The sequence below is a fragment of the Phyllobates terribilis genome, unplaced genomic scaffold, assembly GCF_046119375.1.
Source record: "Phyllobates terribilis strain yellow unplaced genomic scaffold, ASM4611937v1 Scaffold_5__5_contigs__length_657084704, whole genome shotgun sequence".
NCBI lineage: Eukaryota > Metazoa > Chordata > Amphibia > Anura > Dendrobatidae > Phyllobates > Phyllobates terribilis.
Window position 1 is genome coordinate 453,133,362 of NW_027362765.1, and position 24,668 is coordinate 453,158,029.

At 45.4% G+C, this 24,668-nt stretch overlaps 1 protein-coding gene across 1 annotated transcript; it reads right to left on the minus strand.

Annotated features, from left to right (window-relative positions):
• CALHM3 (calcium homeostasis modulator 3) lies at positions 1 to 24,668 on the minus strand. The gene is made up of 3 exons (XM_073681379.1): positions 24,205 to 24,668; positions 12,162 to 12,417; positions 1 to 2,495 (listed from the first exon to the last, which is right to left on the minus strand). Exons 1-3 carry the CDS (start codon positions 24,489 to 24,491, stop codon positions 2,058 to 2,060), a joined length of 981 nt encoding a protein of 326 aa, XP_073537480.1. The 5' UTR covers positions 24,492 to 24,668; the 3' UTR covers positions 1 to 2,057.

Below are 24,668 nucleotides of genomic sequence, written 5' to 3' on the forward strand. Positions count from 1 at the left end.
AATGTACCTATGAAATTTATACATTTCTGATTTTCTGTTTTCTTTTACCTTTGCATTGTAATGACAGGTAGTAAATAATGTCACCCGGCCGTCTTTATACTCGACACTTTCTTGTCTAAACCGGTGTGACAGCCCTGCAAATACATCTTGTATGTGGGAATTTTGTTACTCTATACATTTCTATTTTCTGTTGAAAATGCAAAAAAGGAAAACATCTAGTTCAGTAAACCACTCTTTTGCCTAAAGGCCTTTTTTACGCAGGCATACTTGAGAAACTTATTGTCTTTAATATTTTTTGGCAAAAAAATAATGGAAATGGAAAAAAAAAAAACAGAAGGAAAATCTTTCCTTTGGGTGATCTGCTATTCTTTAACCCCTTCGTAACAGGGAGAAACCTTCCATTCTTCAAAGAGCTGCAACTTTTTTCACTGTTAGCATAGCCGTGTTGGAGAATGTTCCTCATGGGATGAGTTGTAATTTTGAATATCACTGTTCACTTTGCTATATAATGTACTGAAAAAAACAGGAAAACAATTCCATGAAATGGTAGATGAAGCGGTGAAACTTGCAATTTGGTCATTATTTTTGAGCTTTGTTTTTACAGCATTCATTGTTAAGGAAAAATGAATTGATAACATAATTCTCTAGGTCATTATGATACCAAACGTATATAGTTTCTACTGTTTAAAAAAAAAAGTTTTTTTTTCATTTAAATATGGTTTGTGTCCAATTTTTTTAATATCCATAACTTTTTTCTATCAATGGAGCTTTATGAGGGCTTGTTTTTTTTTGTGTGTAAAGCTGTATTTTTTATTGGTACCATTTTGGGTTGCATATAACTTTTTGATCTCTTTTCATTCCATTTTTTAGCAGGAGGCAGGATAGCCAAATTTTTTTTTTTACATTTACCATATGGGTTAAATTGTTTTATATCATGAAAAATTGGACTTTTACAGACATAGCAATACCAAATATATTTTGTTTTAATATTTTTATTAAAGTATTTATTTCTAGAATGGGAAAAGGGGGTGAGTTGGTTCTTGCTATAGTGATTGTTCTTTTACTGGAGCAAGAAGCGGGGAATAAAAAGCAAAATTGTTTTTAAAACCTCTGCCATACAGGATTCAAAGCTTCACATTTCCCAGTATTTCATGATGGCTCAATGTCTGTTGAGAGTGTTTGCCGGTGATAAAAATGTTGGCAATCTGTTTCTCCCTATGGTATATACACTTGGGAAATAAAGGTAATATATTTTATAGTATTTGATAGTTCTTTGATTTAATATTGCAGGGCAAGACACTTGCTTAGAAATGGTAGGGATTGTTGGGGCACTAACAAACCACTACCTACAGGGCTGGAGCAGCAAAGTAAATTTTTTACTTCAATGAAGTGCCCATAAAAGGGTTTGTCCCAAATTTTGCAAAATTTTACTAACTGCAAGGACCATCACTGGTCTCTCTTTACTTCCCTAGATGCCTTCTACAGAAATTCTTAATGCGCCTTGTACTTAAACAGTTAATAAGGGACTTTGTGTGAATTCATCATGATCTGCAGCGTCATTATGAGTGAGTTTATTTGACTGTACACACAAAGGCCATACATAGCTGAACATTGAGTAATGAGTAGTGACAAAATACTGTCTAAGGAAGAGCATGCAGTGGCTATAATTGGAGGAAAACCATAGGACTGTGCTGCAAAAAGTTTCACAGTATTGGAAATGTTGGCTTAGAAGTGTTGTAGTAATGGCACTACTTAAAATATAAAACATCCTTCGGGATGCAGGTAATAGGTGATACATTTCTGATCCAGGGGGGTCTGATCATTGGAACCTCCAAGAATCAGGGTGATGGGGTTCCCCAACTACCCTGTGTGAATGGAGCAGAATAGTCACCCATGACCATCACTGCTCCATTCATTCTCTTTGGAAGTGATGGAGACAGCTGAAAGTTGCACTCAGCTATCTCCATTCGCCAAATAAAGAAAAGGGTATGAGGCGTGCCGTGGAATGCAGGGGTACAGACATTGGGGGTTTCTACATTAGCATGAAAAAAATCTCTTTACACATCTGTTTGTTTGCTGTTGTTGTCATCGAAGCAGCAGCCGTTGCTTTTTCCTTTCACATGCTGTCGATGAGTTGGGAGATTTATAGACAGCGGGGGTTTACTTTGGTACCAAGACTTTAAAAGTTTGTTCACTTGCTCATGGTCTGTGATTCCATGGAGGTGGTCCACCTCCTCCTTCTCCTCCTCTTTCTTTTTTATCATGCGAGCGACCTTCATCTCGTTGTGCATGCTTTGGAAGAAATGGAGAATGCATTTACGGGCAAAATCTCTTGAGTGTTCACAGCAAGTCTCATCAAAGATCTTCTGCTCGATGTCGATGTAGTTACTCCAGTAGCGAGTTTGTAGAAAAGCTGTTTGATCAAAACAGGGTTTAAGGGTTCGGGCTAGGAATGCCAAGATAATAAGGAACAACAGGATACTCCATCCTAAAGCCTGGACAGAAGAGACAGTGAATTACACTATGAAACATTTTGGAGGATGTGTGAGTGCAAAAACTAAGACCCCAATTCATCATTGCCTTTTTGCCTCTTTTTGTCTAGGTTTCCACATTTTTTTTTGTTCCCAATTCGTTATTCTATTCGTGCCTTTTTTTAAGCCTATTTTATTTATGACTGTTTTCTTTGTTCTTCGCTTTGTGGACAGATTCTTACAATTCCAGACATTTTTGTATAATTCATAAATTGTGGCTTTTTAAAAACTCGCAAAATTTGGGCAACTTCACTCCAGTTCCACCTTCTCCCCAGTGTACAGGGTGGGTCATTTATATGGATGCACCTAAATTAAATGGGAATGGTTGGTGATATCAACTTCCTGTTTGTGGCACATTAGTATATGGGAGGGGGAAAACTTTTCCAGATGGGTGGTGACCATGGCAGCCATTTTGAAGTTGGCCATTTTGGATCCAACTTTATTTTTTTCAATGGGAAGAGGGTCATGTGACACATCAATCGTAATGAGAATTTCATAAGAAAAACAATGGTGTGCTTGGTTTTAACATAACTTTATTCTTTCATGTGTTTTTTACAAATTTATGTCCACTTATGAAATGTGTTCAAAGTGCTGCCCATTGTGTTGGATTGTCAATGCAACCTTCTTCTCCCACTCTTGACACACTGATAGCAACACCGCAGAAGAAATGCTAGCACAGGCTTCCAGTATCCGTTGTTTCAGATGCTGCACATCTCGTATCTTGATGGTATGGTGTGGTATATGGGCATAGGCGGATTATAATGAGGGCAATCCGGGCGACCGCCCAGGGCCCCGAGCCGGCAGGGGGCCCGCGGCTCCAGGCGGGGTGTCTAATGCTGGATTGCCCTCATTATATGTGCGGGCCGCCGCGGCACATAGCGGTAGCAGTGGCGGGAGGGGAGGGCCCGGACCGCTGTCTGTGTGGGCAGGTGTGTGTGTGTTTGTGGGCAGGTGTGTGTGTGTATATGTGTGTGTGTGTGGACAGGTGTGTGTGTGTTTGTGGGCAGGTGTGTGTGTGTGTATATGTGTGTGTGTGTATATGTGTGTGTGTGTGGGCAGGTGTGTGTGTGTGTGGGCAGGTGTGTGTTTGTGGGCAGGTGTGTGTGTGGGCAGGTGTGTGTGTGCTTGTGGGCAGGTGTGTGTGTGTGTGTGTGTGTGGGGGCAGGTGTGTGTGTGTTTGTGGGCAGGTGTCTGTGTGGGCAGGTGTGTGTGTGTGTGTGTGTGGGCAGGTGTGTGTGTGTGTGGGCAGGTGTGTGTGTGTGTGGGCAGGTGTGTGTTTGTGGGCAGGTGTGTGTGTGGGCAGGTGTGTGTGTGTGCTTGTGGGCAGGTGTGTGTGTGTGTGTGGGGGGGGGCAGGTGTGTGTGTGTTTGTGGGCAGGTGTCTGTGTGGGCAGGTGTGTGTGTGTGTGGGCAGGTGTGTGTGTGTGTGTGGGCAGGTGTGTGTGTGGGCAGGTGTGTGTGTGTGTGGGCAGGTGTGTGTGTGTGGGCAGGTGTGTGTGTGTGGGCAGGTGTGTGTGTGTCATGGTTGTGTCGCCACGAAGATCGTCACGATTGCACAGCCTGACTTCTCGCAGCTGAGTTTTTGGTGCTTTGTGCTTTTCAGCAGTGAGGGAGTTAACTCTCTCTCTCTCTGTGCTAGACAAGGTCCAGCCTCGCCCAGCTGCAATCAATTCTGCTGTAGTGAGATTCCTTCATATGTCTGCTGCTCTGTTAGGGAAGTGTCGGTGAAAGCATTTCATGCAGACTAACAGAGCGGATCGTGGTATTTGGAGTTTCAGAGATAAGTGTATTTGGAGTGTTTTTTCCCTTCCTCGCTTTATCATTTATCTCCTTTCCCGTTGGTGTTCCCTCTGTTGTAGTTGTGTAGTTTTTGTATGCAAGGTGGTTTTGGTTTTACCCTTGTACTGTCTCGTTCGTCTAAGTACTGATTGTTGGCATATTATTACCTGTCCCCTTTTGTTGTGATCGGGGTCCTTCTCAGGACTAGATTACTTAGGTGCAGGGATCCTCAGGAGGTAGGGGATACGCTGGCGGCCTGGACCTCTGTACCTTTAACAGTACCTCCAGGTAGAGGGATTAGTCAGGGCCCCAGCTCAGGGTCAGCTTAGGCCCCCTACCTCCAGTACACAGAGACAGCGTGACAGTGTGTGGGCAGGTGTGTGTGTGTGTGTGGGCAGGTGTGTGTGCGTGTAGGCAGGTGTGTGTGTGTGGGCAGGTGTGTGTGTGTGTGTGGGCAGGTGTGTGTGTGTGGGCAGGTGTGTGTGTGTGTGTGGGCAGGTGTGTGTGTGTGTGTGGGCAGGTGTGTGTGTGTGGGCAGGTGTGTGTGTGTGGGCAGGTGTGTGTGTGTGTGGACAGGTGTGTGTGTGGGCAGGTGTGTGTGTGTGTGTGTGTGTGGGCAGGTGTGTGTGTGTGGGCAGGTGTGTGTGTGTGTGTGTGTGTGTGTGTGGGCGCAGGTGTGTGTGTGTGTGTGGGCAGGTGTGTGTGTGTGTCTGTGTGGGCAGGTGTGTGTATATGTGTGTGTGTGTGTGTGTGTGTGTGTGTGTGGGCAGGTTAGAAAGTCTTGCCCTGTTGAACACTACACCTGACTTGAGGCCACCACCTCTTGGTTGTCCAATGTTCTTGCTTCTCTAGGGCTCTTCTCAGATATTCATTATACCAGCTCCCCAGAATACCAAAGCTAGGGTGGGTGACCGCGAGCCCTGGTGGTGGTCATAACTGCGGCCACCCAGGGGCAATACTCCATAACAACAATCCCCTGAGGTGGTGTAGGATGTAAGGACCTATTCACACTACATTCAGCGCTGCATTCAGGTCTTTACACAAGGCTTACAACTGAATCCCTGAAATTCAGGATTGTGCTGTCTGAAATTAGACATCTGAAAGCAGAGCAAATGGAGCCTAAAGATTCAGACTTTAGCCTCGGTTTGCCTTTGTTCAAATCAATGGCTATGTCAAGGCCCATCTGAATGCCATTTTTCAGAGATTTAGATAGAAACCTGGAAAGAGGAGATGAATGCATTGCAAAATTCAGTGTGAATAGGCCCTTATATCTGGAGTCTTGATATTGATGCCACATACATTTTACTTGTTTTTAACTTAAAAAAAAATACACACACACAAATTATACACACACACACACACAAACACACACACACACACACACTATACATACACATACACTATACATACACACACATTATACACACTATACATACACACACTATACATACACACACACTATACATACACACACATTATACACACACACACTATACATACACACACACAGATGTACGTGTGAGCAGGTGTGTGTGGGCAGGTGTGTGTGTGTGTGGGCAAGTGTGTGTGTGTGTGATGTCTGTCTGTTTGTGTGTGTGTGTGGGCAGATGTCATTGTGTGATGTCTGTTTGTATGTATTTTTGTGTTTCAAATGTGTTTATGCGTGTCTGTATATGTTTGTGTGTGTGTATGACTGCATGCGGCCTCCTGCTGAGTATAGTTGGCGCCGTGCGGCCTCCTGATGTCTCTGGGGGGGCGCCGTGCGGCCTCCCGCTGTGTATAGATGGCTACGTGTGGCCCCCCGCTGTGTATAGATGGCTACGTGCGGCCCCCCGCTGTGTATAGACGGCGCAGTGTGGCCCCCCGCTGTGTATAGATGGCTACGTGCACCCCCCGCTGTGTATAGATGGCTACGTGCGGCCCCCCGCTGAGTATAGATGTCGCCGTGTGGCCTCCTGCTGTGTATAGATGGCTACGTGCGGTCTCCCGCTGAGTATAGATGGTGCTGTGTGGCCTCCTGCTGTCTCTGGGGGGAGCACCTTGCGGCATCTATACTCAGCAGGAGGCCGCACGTAGCCATCTATACACATATACTCAGCAGGAGGCCGCACGTAGCCATCTATACGGCGCCATCTATACACAGCGGGAGGCCGCACGGCGCCATCTATACACAGCGGGAGGCCGCACGGCGCCATCTATACACAGCGGAAGGCCGCACGGCGCCATCTATACACTGCGGGAGTCTCAGTGCTTTGCAGCAGCAGTCAATAAATTCTGCTTGACTAATTCTGAGCACCATAAAGTTTGGTTCGCTTCTAACCTGCTGTCTTCATTTTCAGCTTGCTGAATTCTAACTCATTTACTGTCATTCGAGACGATGCCTTTGCTGGTCTCTTTCACCTTGAATACCTGTAAGTGCTCCACTTAATGTCATATTTTTGATTCTGTTCTTCTTCATCTTTTGGCATGTGCAATTGTACGAGCAAGTATTCATATGAATTTATGACCTACTTAAACCTTGGAGGACCTTAAATTTTATTCAATCAAATTTTTTTCCAGTTTAAAACTATGGGACATATATGTGCCTTGGTCCTCAAAGGGTTTTTAAAGGGGCTGCAAACATAAATACGAAAAAAATAATTCAATTAGTGCTTTTTGTGTTCATCTAATTTTTATTTGAAGTCCATTTTTTTTTATATACAGTGCCTACAAGTAGTATTCAACCCCCTGCAGATTTAGCTGGTTTGATAAGATGCAAATAAGTTAGAGCCTTCAAACTGCAAACGAGAGTAGGTTTTATGAACAGAAGCATAAATCTTACAAACCAAAAAGTTATGTTGCTCAGTTGAATTTTATTAATTTTTAAACATAAAAGTGTGGGTCAATTATTATTCAACCCCTATGTTTAATATTTTGTGGAATAACCCTTGTTTGCAATTACAGCTAATAATCGTCTTTTATAAGACCTGATCAGGCCGGCACAGGTCTGTGGAGTTATCTTGGCCCACTCCTCTATGCAGATCTTCTCCAAGTTATCTAGGTTCTTTGGGTGTCTCATGTGGACTTTATTCTTGAGCTCCTTCCACAAGTTTTCAATTGGGTTAAGGTCAGGAGACTGACTAGGCCACTCCAACACCTTGACTTTTTCCCTCTTGAACCAGGCCTTGGTTTTCTTGGCTGTGTGCTTTGGGTCGTTGTCTTGTTGGAAGATGAAATTACGACCCATCTTAAGATCCTTGATGGAGGAGCGGAGGTTCTTGGCCAAAATCTCCAGGTAGGCCGTGCTATCCATCTTCCCATGGATGCGGACCAGATGGCCAGGCCCCTTGGCAGAGAAACAGCCCCACAGCATGATGCTGCCACCACCATGCTTGACTGTAGGGATGGTATTCTTGGGGTCGTATGCAGTGCCATCCAGTCTCCAAACGTCACGTGTGTGGTTGGCACCAAAGATCTCGATCTTGGTCTCATCAAACCATAGAAACTTGAACCAGTCTGTCTCAGAGTCCTCCAAGTGATCATGAGCAAACTGTAGACGAGCCTTGACATGACGCTTTGAAAGTAAAGGTACCTTACGGGCTCGTCTGGAACGGAGACCATTGCGGTGGAGTACGTTACTTATGGTATTGACTGAAACCAATGTCCCCACTGCCATGAGATCTTCCCGGAGCTCCTTCCTTGTTGTCCTTGGGTTAGCCTTGACTCTTCGGACAAGCCTAGCCTCGGCACGGGAGGACACTTTCAAAGGCTGTCCAGGCCGTGGAAGGCTAACAGTAGTTCCATAAGCCTTCCACTTACGGATGATGCTCCCAACAGTGGAGACAGGTAGGCCCAACTCCTTGGAAAGGGTTTTGTACCCCTTGCCAGCCTTGTGACCCTCCACGATCTTGTCTCTGATGGCCTTGGAATGCTCCTTTGTCTTTCCCATGTTGACCATGTCTGAGTGCTGTTCACAAGTTTGGGGAGGGTCTTAAATAGTCAGAAAACGCTGGCAAAAGAGATCTTTAATCCACACATGTGAAGCTCATTATTCTTGGTGCCTGAACTACTTCTTAATACTTTAGGGGGACCAAACAGAATTCTTGTGGTTTGAGGGGTTGAATAATAAATGACACTCTGAATTAACTTTTAACGTTTTAAAAAAACAAACAAAAAAAAAACAAAAACAAAATTTGCTGCAGTGCATTTCCCACTTCCAGGCTGAACTACAGTACAAATGTCACAATGCCAAGTTAATTCCGCATGTGTCAACCAGCTAAATCTGCAGGGGGTTGAATACTACTTGTAGGCACTGTACCTTGAAATTAAGCCCTACCCCATGGAATGAAGCCCTACCTACATGACATCTGAGAGCTACATGGATCCCGCTTGTGAGGTGCCTGTCCGTCACTACTATTCAGTTTTAGGGTCCACTCACTAAGCCATATATTCTCTCATGCAAGAGAATAGGGCCAATTATGCTAATGACACTCGGCTCAAACTCTGTCAGAGCTTCAACTGAGTGTGATCCGATTCTCTCGCAGCACAGATATGGAGAAGATGGAGAACTTAATTTCTCCATCTTCTCCATAGTCTCTGTGAGTGTTCATCGGATTGCACTTGGATGACATCCGAGTGCAGTCCAATGCTTTACGTGCACCCGTAGACTTGTATGGGTGCACATGGTCCGAATATCGAATGAGATTATTTTCTCATGCCAATAATCGCAGATCTGCACTGTCCCATAGTATAACATAGGGCCGAGTCCTATCCGATAAAACATCACATAGCATTCGGCCGTGTTATACGACAGTGTGAGCGAGCCCTTAGAGTCAAGGAATATTTACATGCAGATGATGATATTACTCTCCAAGTGTATATTTTTTTAGGCGAGTTCATAGTAAATGCTTTGCCTTTTTGACATGTGATCAACTAAAGAACAAGAAAGATTTAGGACCTCCCCTATACAGAAACGGAAAATAGTTTGGAGGACTTGCATGTCCTTTTTTATTTATTATGAGAAAATCATAAAAGATCCCGTTTTTTAACCATGCTGTGACTTTCTGCTGAGGGAGAGGGAGAGAGCTGCCCTATTCAGAGTCTGTAATAAGACCTGCTGACAAAAGTGTTGAAGATACAGTCTAATGTGAATTAACAATGAAAAAAAGTTAATTTCACAAATGGCTTGCATTTTTTTAATACAAACTTTTTTGTCTTTACAGCTCCTTTAAAGGGAATCTGTCATCAGGTTTTTGCCACCTAATCTGAGAGCAGCATAATGTAGGGTTAGAGGCACTGATTCCAGTAATGTGTCACTTACTGGGCTGCTTAGTGTTGTTTTGATAAAATCATTGATTTGTCAGAAGGTAATTATCACTAGATGACTAGTAAGTTCTGTAGGACCCCACCTCCATCACTGATCAGTAGATTTCTGTGTACACTGAGCATGGGCAGAAAGCTGCCAATCAGTGGTGTGGGCGGGGCTATACAGAGCGCAGCATTCAGAGAGCTGCTAGATCTGCAGCAGATAAAACGGTGATTTTCTCAAAATGACAACAAGCAGCTGAAAAAGTGACACATCGCTGGAATCAGGGTATCTGCCCCTATATTGTGCTGCTCTCAGATGGGGCTGCACAATTAATATTGTGCCAAATTAATTTCCCGTGAACTATCACATGATCTATCACAGGGGATCATGTGACATGTCACGTGATAAATCAGATGGGGGGGGGGGGGGCCCGCGCCTTCTAAACTGCCCGGGGCCCTTGCTACTCTTAATCCACCCCTGTATATGGGGTACAAAGATAGTGGGGCCATTCTTCATCAATGGAAACTTCAATGCCACTGGATATCTGAAATTGCTACATGATGATGTGTTGCCCTCTTTATGCACTGAAGATGGCACATTCTCTGAGTTTTTCCAACAAGATGGTGCACCACCACATCATGGGTGTCAGGTCCGAGCATTACTACATGAACAGTTTCCTGCAAAGTGGATTTGTTGTCGTGGGCCAGTTGAATGGCCACCAAGGTCTCCTGATCTGACCCCCTTAGACTTTTATCTTTGGGGTCATCTGAAGGCAATTGTCTATGCTGTGAAGATACGAGATGTGCAGCATCTGAAACAATGGATACTGGAAGCCTGTGCTAGCATTTCTTCTGCGGTGTTGCTATCAGTGTGTCAAGAGTGGGAGAAGAGGGTTGCATTGACAATCCAACACAATGGGCACCACTTTGAACACATTTTATAAGTGGTCATAAACTTGTAAAAAACTCATGAAAGAATAATGTTACATTAAAACAAAGCACACCATTGTTTTTCTTATGAAATTCTCAATAAGTTTGATGTGTCACATGACCCTCTTCCCATTGAAAAAAATAAAGTTGGATCCAAAATGACCAACTTCAAAATGGCCGCCATGGTCACCACCCATCTGGAAAAGTTTTCCCCCTCCCATATACTAATGTGCCACAAACAGGAAGTTTTATATCACCAACCATTCCCATTTAATTTAGGTGTATCCATATAAATGGCCCACCTTGTATTTTGCAGTATGACAATTTTGTTGCAATTATTGTGACAGTTGGCGCAAACAGTAACAAAAACGGTTCAAGACATTGAGACAGCCTATTTTTGACTTTGAACCAAATGAAAGCACCACTCCAGTGTTTTTTTTATTTGTTTCAGCACTGGGGTGGAGTGAAGTAACATAAGGTCCCTGAGCCTGGTATTATATTTACAAACTGCTGTCTTCAGCTCTTCCCAGCGCCGCTCCGATCCCGATCTGCTATCTGGTGACCACAACTTCTGACTGACTGGAAGTCAGAGGTAACGGTCACAAGCTCTCAATGTGAATCTATGAAACCTTCATTCTGCCTCTCATAGACTGACATTGAGTTGTGACTTTCGGATTGCCCAGCAAACACTGGAGTGATCCATCAGGTCACAACTTGCATAAGACCGACCTGATCGACGCTGATAACAGATGAAGACAGCGACTGGTGATTATGATATTAGGGGCAGGGAACTTACAGTAGTGCTTTAAAGAATTTTGAAGCCATTTTGATAAATTTGGTGCCAAAAAAAGGCAACAAATACTACAAGACAAAAAAGAAACTAGCATTAAAAAAATGCAAATGATGAATGGGGGCCTGTGAGTATTAAAGAGGTTTCCCATAGCTAAAACATTGATTGTGTACATTTTATTGGTGGTGTTCTAACTCTGGGAACTTCCAAGCATGAGGCTGAGCAACACTACCAAGCACAGCCGCACCCATGGATGAGTTTCTGTCCCTGAATAAGTAAAGGTAGGGCCCTTTCATCTTTCAAAGGAGCCTCCACCTGCATATTTATAGGGATCACAGCAGTCACATTTGCAACCTGACCCATTAGACCAGGAGGACTTTGGGGACACATCCACATTAAATCTTCAACTATGAATGTAAAAGACAGCGCTTAGAAGGTGGAGACACTATGTAGAGTCAGGATGTAGTATCCGATTGATGTCATACATTTTGAAGGGGTACTGGAGCCTAGACCTCCCTGTCCTACAGTTGTAGTCTATGAGAAGGTGGCCCGAGCTATGATGAGACAGAGCTGGATAATGAGATGGTGCAGGAGCCATGCATCATCATCATCATCACCGTCCCCATTGACTGAACTTTGATGGCCTGTCCTAAGGACATATCATGAATATTTTAGTCCTGGAAACTTCCCATTAATGTTTTTGTGTAATTACTCTACATCTGGTCCCAGTGTACTGCCCATTAGTTGGGCAATACATTGTATATACAGATTTATCTGTGATCAGCTACTTACACCTCGGAGCATTACATAGCATTTTTACTAATCGAGTTTCCTGTGATCATTCACCTGTGACCAGCATTTTAAGTATCTTGAAACAGCTTTTCTTGAAGTGTTGTTCCTGATCAAGACGTCATCCTTACAAGGCACCTTGTAGAGCAGGATCTGTAATTCTGGTGAAGTGTTATTTGCAAAGCCTGGGAATTTGTCAGGGTCCACGGAGCCACTAAAAGCACAGACAAAACAATTTCCATCCAAGAGTGAGGTCAGAATCCAGACGACAGGGGCAACCATGGCGCGTGTGAAGACTGAAGTACACATGTATCTGAAAGGACAACATAGATTATTGCACGTAGTTATACAGCAGTTAGCTATGAATTTGTTTTTTTCCATTGTCGCATTCCAAGCCTCGACTATTTTTTCTTTTTCTTTTGAAATACAGCTTGTTTTTGTGTGTTGTGATTTTTAATGGCACCATTTTTTTTACGCACATGTGGGGTTGGGCGTGTGCGTGCGGTTGTTGAAAGAAAATCTGCTGATGATCGTACTGACTCTTTTAGGCCCACCGTCTGAAAGGTGTAGAAGAAAATGGGACAAATAAGCTGAGACAGTCATTAAAGTTAACTCCTTCTTTTGCCAAGGCTGGAACTGAAACTTGGTTACCGGAAAAAATCTTTATACAGTCTCTGTAATACCATCCAGCAACAGACCAATTTCCAATGCAAAGCTAGCGGCACTCCAATCAATTCACCTGGCCACCATCTTCAGGCCATGGGGGAAGAAGGTGTCTAAAGTGCATTGTTATGGGGATCGTTGGGGATCCCACACAGATCCAAGCATTATCACCTATCCAGTGGATAGAGGTGATAGTTTATGTATGGCCACGTTCACATATTCAGTATTTGGTCAGTATTTTACATCAGTATTTGTAAGCCAAAACCAGGAGAGGAACAATCAGAGGAAAAGTATAATAGAAACTCGTCACCACTTCTGTATTTTTCACCCATTCCTGATTTTGGCTTACAAATAGTGATGTAAAATACTGACCAAATACTGAATGTGTGACCATTGCCTAAATCTGTATTCAGTGAAGTGAGATTTTCCCATTACTGGGATAGGAGGTGGCAGTTGGTGCTTTCAAAATTCTATGTAGGAAAGAGCTAGAGTCAGATACAGACATTCTGCTGTTCTCCTGAATCGAGGCTTTGTGCATGACTCACCCCCTGGGCCGTGGGGTACCCGGAATCGGGCTTCTGTACGATGCTGGGGGTAGTAGTGGTGGCAACCCGGTCCCGTGGCTCAGGGTGGTCAGACCAAATGGCGGCAGTCTATTTATCAGTGTTTTGTGAATGTCCGACTACGCCACCCGTGGATTGCAGTCAGGGATGACCGCCGTTGCAAGGCAGACCGCTGAGGCTGGTGTTGGTGTGCAGCAGAGGGATAGGACAACTCCCCACAGGAAGAGTATAGCCTCAGGGCAGTGTTATAGGATGCTGGGGATGATAGTGCAGGCACAGCATAAATAACACAGAGTCCAATGATGCAGTCCAGGGTTTTTACTCACAGTTGTTATCCATGTCACTTCTGTCACCAATGACTGCCCAAGCCGTGCTGCGTCCACCAGGTGAGGGGCTCGGTCAACCCCCAGGCAATTCAGGAGTATGGCACACGACCCCCTTCTGTCCTTTCTCTGGCCTCTCGTGCCCCACCAGTGACCAAACTTCTGTCCAGCTGCCGCGGATCTTTGCAGGCAAACGTTGGCCCCCGTTTCCCGCTATCCTATATGGTGCCTTTCTAGCAGGTTTGGCGGAGGGTCGCACCAATAGATGATCACGACCTCTGGTTCTTGGCTGAGGGATGATTTACCTCCACCAACTTAGGAATCCGGTACTCTTCCACGGCCTGACCCTTCACCCGATATCACGTGGGTTTGCAATGGTTACTGTCCGTTCTGCTCTCTCTTAGGGTCCCTTCTGCCTCCTTGTTTCTGGAGCCTTTCTACTCCTCTGTCTCTCCTCTTTCCTTACTTCTCCTTCTTCTCTTCTCTCTGGCCCCGGCCTTTTCTCTAGGCCTGCCTCGTGGAGCTGAGCTCAGGCTGAGCCTCGGCTCCCTGTCAGCTCTCTCTCCCTTCTGCTCTGACTGACTGAACTGAACTCCCTCCTAAGATGGCTCCCACCTTTTATCTGCTTCTCTGTGTCTGAGCTCAGGTGACCTGCACCCAATGAGCTCCTTCCTATGCTCCAGAAACCGTCCCCTCTCTGCTCCTACACCACTGGGTTCTCTCCCCCCTCCCCACTCCAGCCAGGGACATGGTCAGTTGTGCCCGCAGCTGGGAGCACCGTCGAGCTGTCCCCCGGAAATGGGGTGAGTGTGTGTGTGCATGCAGCTAACTGAGCCCTGGTCCACACTCCATCCTTACCTGGGAGTGGAATATCACACCTCAGGTTGAGGTGCAATACCCCTGTAGCAACCGAACCCCCGGGGCGCTACATTCCCCCCTGGTAAACCACAGCACGTTCTCGGGCTGGAACAGAGCAAAAACACTTGATTTCAAGACATACAAAAATTAAAGTTTTTTTTTTTTTTTTTTAAAGCTATCAAAGGCAACAAACATTATCAGCAGTAATTCAACGGCGCAGTCTTTTCTTGAACTGGTCACAGTCTCTGTGGGGATCAATTGTCCAGATCATCCTGCACGGTGCAAACTTTCTAATTCAATACTTGGGGGATTGGCTGCTCTCAGTCCTCAGCCAGATAAAAGAGGGGGGGGGGTGGCTGCTCTCAGTCCTCAGCCAGGTAACTTAAGGGCAACTCCAACACCACGGGTAACAGTCCCAAATCGGGGTAAACTCTTTCAAAACTTGTGGAAGTCCCAACGGGGCTAAAACTTTCAACTTTTCATATCCTTACGGGTAACTAAGTACAGTTCTTTCATTCGCTGGTTGGGCTTAATGGCGGTGCCCTCCAGGCGGCTCCTGCTCAGGGTAGCAGTCCTCTTCAGACCTGTACAGGTCTTCAGTGCAGCAGGGAAGAGTGCGACTCTCTGCTCCCACTCGGTGGATGCTTAGGGCATACCAGCCCCTTACGTCGCGGTACAGTAGGCCTTGCGGCCGGGCCTGGAGAGGGCCGCCGTTGATGATGCCCGGGGTCAGAGGGCGCGGCTTTGGGCCTGGGCGCAGGCTGGTGGTGGCAGCGTCCTGGGCTGGAGGGCTCGGCTGCAGGGCTTGTTGCGGGATCTGGAGCAGGTCGGTGTCTGCAGCGCCCGGGATCGGCGGCTCCACCAGGGGGCCCAGGAGCAGGCTGACGCCGGCAGCGTCCGGGACAGGGAGACTCCTCTTACCTGCTCCCGTGACCACTCCTGCGTCACGCGTCTTCTCCTGGCGCTGGTCGGGATCTGCGACGGCTGGGGCACTGCCGATGCTGGCAGCTTAGTCTTCTGCGGTCCGCCAGCCTCTTCTGCATTTCCCGTTTCCATCCGGCGATGGCGTCGCGCAGGGCCTTCTCCATCCTCCGGCCCAGGTCTTCCATCAAGGAGCGGAGGAATTCCAAATCCTCTTGGGGCAGCTTTGCCACGAGCTCGTCCACGGTGTAAGGTGCTGCCGGCTGCAGTAGGCCGCTGGCTGGGGCTCTAGGGCTGACGTCCTCCATCTTGCCCTCCGGGGGCGGTCTGCCAGAACTCACACAGGCCACACCCTCCCCTCCAGTTTTCTTTCCTCCCCTCCGTTGTTGGGGGCGGTCCCGTGGCAGCCTGATGCCGTTCACTCTCAGGGGCAGCCCCCCCACGTTGATGGACACATCCACATACGTGATTGCTGCTTGGGGCGGACTCCGCTCTTGGCGCCATTCAGGGACCCGGCCCACGATGGGAGGTGACTTCTTGTCTTTTTTCGCGCTCATACTGGCGTCCGTTCTGCTGGGGCGGGCGCCATATTTAGTACAGTAAAAACAGTCTGTAGGCACGCAATACCCGCTGGTGGCGGGTTGGTCACGATCCTGCTGACTACACCAAAGCTGACTCGCCCCCTGGGCCGTGGGGTACCCGGAATCGGGCTTCTGTACGATGCTGAGGGTAGTAGTGGTGGCAACCCGGTCCCGTGGCTCAGGGTGGTCAGACCAAATGGCGGCAGTCTATTTATCAGTGTTTTGTGAATGTCCGACTACGCCACCCGTGGATTGCAGTCAGGGATGACCGCCGCTGCAAGGCAGACCACTGAGGCTGGTGTTGGTGTGCAGCAGAGGGATAGGACAACTCCCCACAGGAAGAGTGTAGCCTCAGGGCAGTGTAATAGGATGCTGGGGGTGATGGTGCAGGCGCAGCATAAATAACACAAAGTCCAATGATGCAGTCCAGGGTTTTTACTCACAGTTGCTATCCATACCACTTCTGTCAGCAATGACTGCCCAAGCCATGCAGCGTCCACCAGGTGAGGGGCTCGGTCAACCCCCAGGCAATTCAGGAGTATGGCACAGGACCCCCTTCTGTCCTTTCTCTGGCCTCTCGTGCCCCACCAGTGACCAAACTTCTGTCCAGCTGCCGCGGATCTTTGCGGGCAAACGTTGGCTCCCGTTTCCCGCTATCCTATATGGTGCCTTCCTAGCAGGTTTGGCTTGGGGTCGCACCAATAGATGATCACGACCTCCGGTTCTTGGCTGAGGGACGATTTACCTCCACCAACTTGGGAATCCGGTACCCTTCCACGGCCTGACCCTTCACCCGATATCACGTGGGTTTGCAACGGTTACTGTCCGTTCTGCTCTCTCTTAGGGTCCCTTCTGCCTCCTTGTTTCTGGAGCCTTTCTACTCCTCTGTCTCTCCTCTTTCCTTCCTTCTCCTTCTTCTCTTCTCCTCTCTGGCCCCGGCCTTTTCTCTAGGCCTGCCTCGTGGAGCTGAGCTCAGGCTGAGCCTCGGCTCCCTGTCAGCTCTCTCTCCCCGTCTGCTCTGACTGACTGAACTGAACTCCCTCCTAAGATGGTTCCCACCTTTTATCTGCTTCTCTGTGTCTGAGCTCAGGTGACCTGCACCCAATGAGCTCCTTCCTATGCTCCAGAAACCGTCCCCTCTCTGCTCCTACACCACTGGGTTCTCTCCCCCCTCCCCACTCCAGCCAGGGACATGGTCAGTTGTGCCCGCAGCTGGGAGCACCGTCGAGCTGTCCCCCGGAAATGGGGTGAGTGTGTGTGTGCATGCAGCTAACTGAGCCCTGGTCCACACTCCATCCTTACCTGGGAGTGGAATATCACACCTCTGATTGAGGTGCAATACCCCTGTAGCAACCGAACCCCCGGGGCGCTACATGCACACTTTGAGTATTTTCAGTAGAAAATTCTGTACCAAAAACGCTGCAGTTTACAGTGCCAGCAAAATGAATGAGATTTCTGACATCCCATGCACACACTGCTTATTTTTCCTTGCAGGTTTGAAGCAGTTTCAGATATGCAGCATGTCAATTCTTTCAGTGTTTTTGCAGCATTTTTCACACATTCAAATGAATAAAGAAAAAACTCATAAAATATGCATAAAAAACGTGCGTGTTGTGCAGCGTTTTTCCTTACAAGAGATGCATTTTTTGGTGCAGAAATTTCTGTTGCAAATATCAGTGCCCCCCGGTCCTTAGTATAGTCTTTGGAAGGAATAAATCATGTGCCAGTACTTCGTACTGACCACACATACATTTCTACATATAAATGAGATCTCCTCTGAGGTGTCTTTTTTCAAAGCTAAACAAGCTCAACTTTTCCAACCTCTCATCATATGAGAGGCCTCCATCCCTTGTAATAATCTAGTTGCCGCCTTTGAACTTACTCTAACTTCTGAATATCCTTTTTAAAATGTGAAGCCCAAAACTGGATCCCATATACAGTGGCAAGTAAAGGTTTGGGCACCCCTGGTCAAAATTACCATTATTGTGAACAGTTAAGCAAGTTGAAGATGAAATGATCTCTAAAAGGCCTAAAGTTACAGATGACACATTTCCTTTTGTATTTTAAGCAAAATATATATATATATATATATATTTGATCTTTTACATTTTAAAAATTACACAAAGGAAAATAGGCCGATGCAAAAGTTTGGGCACCCTGCATGGTTAGTACCTAGTAGCGCCCCCTTTTGCAAGTATCACAGTTTGTAAATTCTTTTTGTAGCCAGACAAGAGTCTTTCAATTCTTGTTTGAGGGATTTTCATCTATTCTTCCTTGGAGAATCCTTCCAGTTCTGTGAGATTCCTGGGTCGTCTTGCATGCTCTGCTACTTTGAGGTCTAGCTACAGATTTTCAATGATATTCAGATCAGGGGACTGTGAGGGCCATTGTAAAACCTTCAGCTTGCGCCTTTTGAGGTTGTCTATTGTGGATTTTGACCTTTGTTTAGGATCATTATCCATTTGTAGAAGCCATCCTCTTTTCAACTTCAGCTTTTTTACAGATGGTGTTATGTTTTCATCAAGAATTTGTTGAAATTACATTGAATCCATTCTTCACTCTACCCGTGAAATGTTCCCCATGCCATTGGCTGCAACACAACCCCAACGCATGATTGCACCCCCATGCTTAATGGTTGGCGAGATGTTCTGTTCCTGAAATTCTGTGCTCTTTTTTCTCCACACAGACCTTTAATCGTTGTGGCCAAAGAGTTCAATTTTAACCTCATCGGTCCACAAGACTTGTTTCCAAAATGCATCAGGCTTGTTTAGATGTTCTTTTGCATACTTATGACTCTGAATTTTATGGTGAGGATGCAATAGAGGTTTTCTTCTGATGACTCTTCCATGAAGGCCATGTTTGTGCAGGTGTCTCTGAACAGTAGAACAATGTACCACAACTCCAGAGTTTGCTAAATCTTTTTGAAGATCTTTTGCAGTCAAGCAGGGGTTCTGATTTGCCTGTCTAGCAATCCTATGAGCAGGTCTCACTGAAAATTTGTTTGGTCTTCCAGACCTTATCTTGACCTCCACTGTTCCTGGTAACTGAAATTTCTTAATTATATTTCAAATTGAGGAAAGGGCAACTTGAAAACTCTTTCTTATCTTATTATAGCCTTCTCCTGTTTTGTGGGCCTCCACGATTTTCAGAGTGCTAGGCAGCTGCTTAGAAGAACCCATGGCTGCTGTTTTTTGGCACAAGGTTAGAGGAGGTTTTTATAAAGCTCGTAAATTGGCATCACCGGCCTTTCCTAACGATGATAGTGAACAAGACATAACCCTAACAGGCTAATTAAGGTCTGAAACCTTAGTCAAAGTTATCTGAGCACAAAAATCTCCAAGGGTGCCCAAACTTTTGCATCGGCCTATTTTCCTTTTTGTAATTTTTAAAATGAAAAGGATGAAAAAATATATATATTTTTTTTGCCTAAAATACAAAGGAAATGTAACTTTAGCCCTTTTAAAGATCATTTCATCTTCAACTTTCTTAACTGTTCACAATAACAGTAATTTTGACCGGGGGTGCCTAAACTTTTACATGCCACTGTACTAGATGTGGCCTCACATGTGATTTATAAAGGGAAAACAATGAGTTGGGATCGCGCGATTTTATCTCTTTTTTTTATACACCTTAAAATCTTGCTTGCTTTTGCGGCTGCTGCTTGACATTGAGTACTGCTGCTCAGCTTACTTGTAACCAGAATACCCAAGTCCTTCTCCTGTTCTGTAGTCCCGAGTATTCTCCCATTTAATGTATATGCAGCGATTACTCTGTCCTATGTGCATTACTCTACATTTATCTACATTAAACCTCATCGGCCAAGTGTTTGCCCATTCATTCATCTTATCCAGATCATTTTGCAATATTGTAATGTCAAGGTCAGATTTCAATATTCTACATAGTTTGGTGTCGTCAGCAAAGACTGACACTTTACTCTCAATCCCATCCACAAGATCATTAATAAAGAGGTTAAAAAGAATTGGTCCTAGCACAGATCTCTGCGGTCCCCACAGCTGACTATGTCCCATTTAGAGAACGTACCATTATGACGACTCTTCGTTTCCTATCATTTAACCAATTCCTTACCCATCTGCATATAGTTTCCCCTAGTCCCTGCTTCTGCTGCTTCAGTATAAGGCCATAGCCCTACTATCAGTATTTGGTCAGTATTCGGTCAGTATTTTTTCTCAGGGGTGGGAGCCAAAACCAGGTGAGGAATAATAAGAGAAAAGGTATAGTAGAAATAAGTCACCAATTCTGCATTTATCACCCACTCCTGGTTTTTGCTCCCACTCCTGAGAAAAAATACTGACAGAATACTTACCACATACTGATAGTGGGGCCGTGATGTGGTACAGTATCAAATGCCTTTGCAAAGTCCAGATAAATCCCATCAGCCACATTACCAACATCCAGATTAGCATTTACTGTACCCTCCTCATAGAAACCCAACAACTGCCACGGCCACAAGAAGATGACGGTGCGGAACGGCAAATTTTGTCTAAGGAGTAAGATGATGATGAGACACAGTTGCATATAAGTTAGGTTGTTGTTAAGTCACCAAGTCAGGGGAACTAGAGTGCGGCGGTGGAAGACGAGGTGGTGAATGACAAAGTCACCTACCCAAGCTGGGAAGCTGGCATGCAGAGCGAGGCCAGGAGTGCTGAGCTTGAGGGATCGGCAGCACCAAAACAGACAGGAAGAGGCAGTGGGGTGACCAGAGGGAGGAGGTGGGCAACTGTTCCACAGAGCACCGATACTTGTGAATTTCTCCGTCAAAGAGTTGTGTTCCCCAGTTTGGGACTTTTTTAAAGAGAGTTTTGAGACCAAAAAAATGGTCATTTGCAACCTGTGCCCTGCCAAGATCAGCAGGGGCCTGACCACTAAGAGCCTAACTACCACCAGCATGATCAGGCACACGTCATCTAAGCACCCGACTCGGTGGATCGAACACCTGGGTCCACAATTGGTGCCAGCAGGTGACACTACTGTCTCTTCCTCTGTGCTAGGTGCTTCCCAATCCCCTGTCCATGACACTGGCACGGATTCCTCCTGCCCTGCACCTGTCCTTGTCTTGCACATTCTGACTCACCATCATCAGGATCTTCCAAAGCATCCCAGGACAACGTTCAGCTGTCCCTACCCCATTCTTTGGAACGAAAGAGAAAGTTTGCAGCCACCCACACAGGCCCAAATGCTAAATGGGCACATTTACAGGCTTGTTGACATGGAGGATCTCCGCTGACTCAAGGCGGCAGCCGTCCCTCAGTACTCGGTCCCCAGCTGCCACTTTTTCTCCCGGTGTGGCGTTCCCGCTTTGTACCAGCACGTGTCCAGGAAGATTACCTGTGCCCTTACCAATGCACTTACTAAGATTGTCCACTTAACGACCGACACGTTGACAAGCGCTTGCGGCCAGGGAGACTTCATTTCCCTGACGGCACACTGGGTGAACATTGTGGAGGCAGGGATCCAGTTCATACCAGCTCCAACACGCCCGTCGGTATACTGGGCAGCCTCCGCACATAACAACTGAAGAGTGGGCATGGATGTCTGACAAGACTTTGAGGACTCCACAAAGATGTTGAGAGGCGATGATGCCATAATCAGAGCAACAATCCTGCTTCTGTGCCTACTTAAACAGTCGCGGCTGACAATTAAACATGAGAATAATAGTTGCAAGCAGTATGCAAACTATATATAGATATAAATAGGTATAATCCATAATTGATACTGCCTATATGGGCCAAAAAATAGCCATATCATCATATCACATTATAGAAACAAGGAAGGCGAGAGCCAGCAAACGATGAACCAGAGGCGTATTGGTATTATAAATGTAGAAAATGTTTATTGATTAAAAAGCATTAACAGGTGTGGGGGATACAAGATACGTACAATAGTACAATTGTGCAATTAATGAAGCACCTGGCAGTACTTGACATAAACATAGGCACCAAGTGTCTCTCTATAATGAGGGTATCAATAATGCATTGGGCCACTCTAATGTCAGAGTACAGCTGGTGACAGAAAAATCTCCATGGGTAATATACAGGGAATAATAACCTACATTGTTACACACTATATTATCCATTTAGGGATATGGGGTAAATTACCTGTAATTTTTAGCAGCCACTATCACGCTGTCTCCGCCAGCACTCCAACCCTGACGCGCATTTTGACAATGAGCCTTTGTCAAGGACAATTAAACATGAAGCTTTGCATGCGGACCAGGTTGAGATGGAGGAAGACATGAGAAAGGGAGATACTACCCAGCACCATCTCATCTGCTCAGCGCAGATTGCGTAACAATGAGGAGGAGGAAGCTGAGGAAGAGGAACAGGAGCGCAACAGAGGCTAGTACCCACACAAGCTTTGTCTCATCTCTCCTACGTGGATGGGCTGAGGAGGGGATTGAGGAAGAAATGGAGGAGGAGGGGAGGAGATGGAGAGTAGTCATCATGGTGGAGAGAGGGAAGTATTGACTGTAGGGACCTTGGCGCATATGACAGACTTTATGTACCGTTGCCTTTCCCGTGACCCTCGCATTACATTCATCTTTGCCAAAAAAAAGAGTACTGATTATTAGAGATGAGCGGTGTTCGACTAGAACTGTTCGCCAATCTCAAATTCGAGCTGTTTTGGGCGGTGTTCGAGTCGTTCGACGAACGCGAACGATTTGCAAAAAAATCGGCTGTTCGAGGTTATGTTCGATAACTGTTCGTGCACCAAAAGCGTGTCCTGCATGTCTGGCGCTATTTAGAGCACCAATCATGCAGGGATTGTCTGCCACTCACTGTAATGCCGCAGCCATGCTGGTTGTGGCATTACAGTGATTGCCCAAATCGATGGGAACAGTGCTCACAGTGAAACATGAAAAGCCGGCAATTCAGCAGCGGCATACACAGGTACCTGACAATTTAGAACAGAAAGAATAGAGTATCACACATAGATTAGATAGATAGAAACATGTCAGTCACATATATAAGAAGTACAGTGACCGTGTTGCTTACTGTACTTGTCATTTAGTGTTAAAGGATTTATTAAAAAAAATATTAGTGTTTTTATGCACCGTCTCTTTAAAAAAGCCGGCCTGCAATTCAGCATCAGTGCCCGACAATTTATAACAGAAAGAATAGAGCATCACACATAGATTAGATAGATAGAAACATGTCAGTCACATATATAAGAAGTACAGTGATAGTGTTGATTACTGTACTTGTCATTTAGTGTTAAAATAAAGGATTTATTTAAAAAAAAAATTGGCGTGGGGTTCCCCGTAATTTTAGTCTCTAGCGGAGGTTAAGCAGACGGCTGGGGCAGATGTTTGAAGCCTGGGAAGGGGGTAATACCCACGGAGCTTCCCAGGCTACTAATATCAGCCCCCAGCTTAATAAAAAATTACATTATGGTTTACTTAAATTATTACTGTTTTTAAATCCTTTTAAAAATTTGCACTATATATAAGTCATTATACAGGAAAGAATTTCTCTTAACATTTTTCTCTCTGTAAATGCCAATTTCTTGTCGATTTTGAATGTTTTATTGTCAGTACTTAAAGTGGAGTAAAATTGTGACACCATTGTTCTCAGCAGCAATCTGGGAGTCAGAGATGCTTCCAGGGGTCTTCCACATGCTGTTCCCCTTCCATTCAGCACTTTTTCCATCTATTTCAACATTTTCACTGCCCCCCAGACCTCCTTGTAGAGTCTGTCGGAAAAATGCTTGGATTTCTCATTGACTCCCATTATACTCGTTACTCGAAACGAGCACCGGAGCATTAGGAATTGCTTGGTTCGAGTAACGAGCATCCGAGTATTTTATCTTTCGCTCATCTCTATTAATAAACCTTTAACTATATTGCGCTGGCTACCTCTACATCTATAGTCATTATTGGGAATATAAAGTTTTAGCGTTTTAGGCAAATTCAACATTATACTGAATACTTTGTCAGAAAGTAGAAATAAACAGGTTTTCCATTGTACAAACCAATTGGGCAAAGTCTTCCCATTTCAGATTGACCTGATTTATCATTAATACATTTAGCCCTATGTCTTTATCCATACTATTAGTAGCCATTTCTTTTATATTACTATTACTACATCTTAAGTTGTTTTTTTTTTTTTTTTTACTTTTTTTTCGTAGAAACATTTAAAACCATACTTAATACATATTTGACGTGAACACTTACTTCACAATCGCCAAATCTTTTTTTCTCCCGCCAGTGGGTCTCATCCACTCTTCCATCATAATCACCGATTGTCTGTTCACTATCAGACCACAGAGAAAAAGGGCGACTGGAGGCACAAACATAATCCCCATGCCATATATCATGTTGTATCTGGGAAGACACGGGCAATTAAAATCTAGCGAATTGTAGATTTTAACACTGGCCAGAGCTAAAAGTGCGCAAATCCCATTCATCACCGACTCTGAGTTTGACTGGAAGTACTGAAATATCATCTTGAAGCGATCCATGGTGTTCTGATTTCTTCTCTATTCCAATCTGCTGTAGATGAAATCTGAAAGATTGCGGGTCTTTGCCTGTATGGACGCTTAGTGCTTAGACGTGCGGAGGTCTCTTCTCAGAGGATTTCAGTCTGGAGAGTGTTCTTGTAGCCTGTGATGTGGATTGCCGAGGTGGTGTCAGCCTTG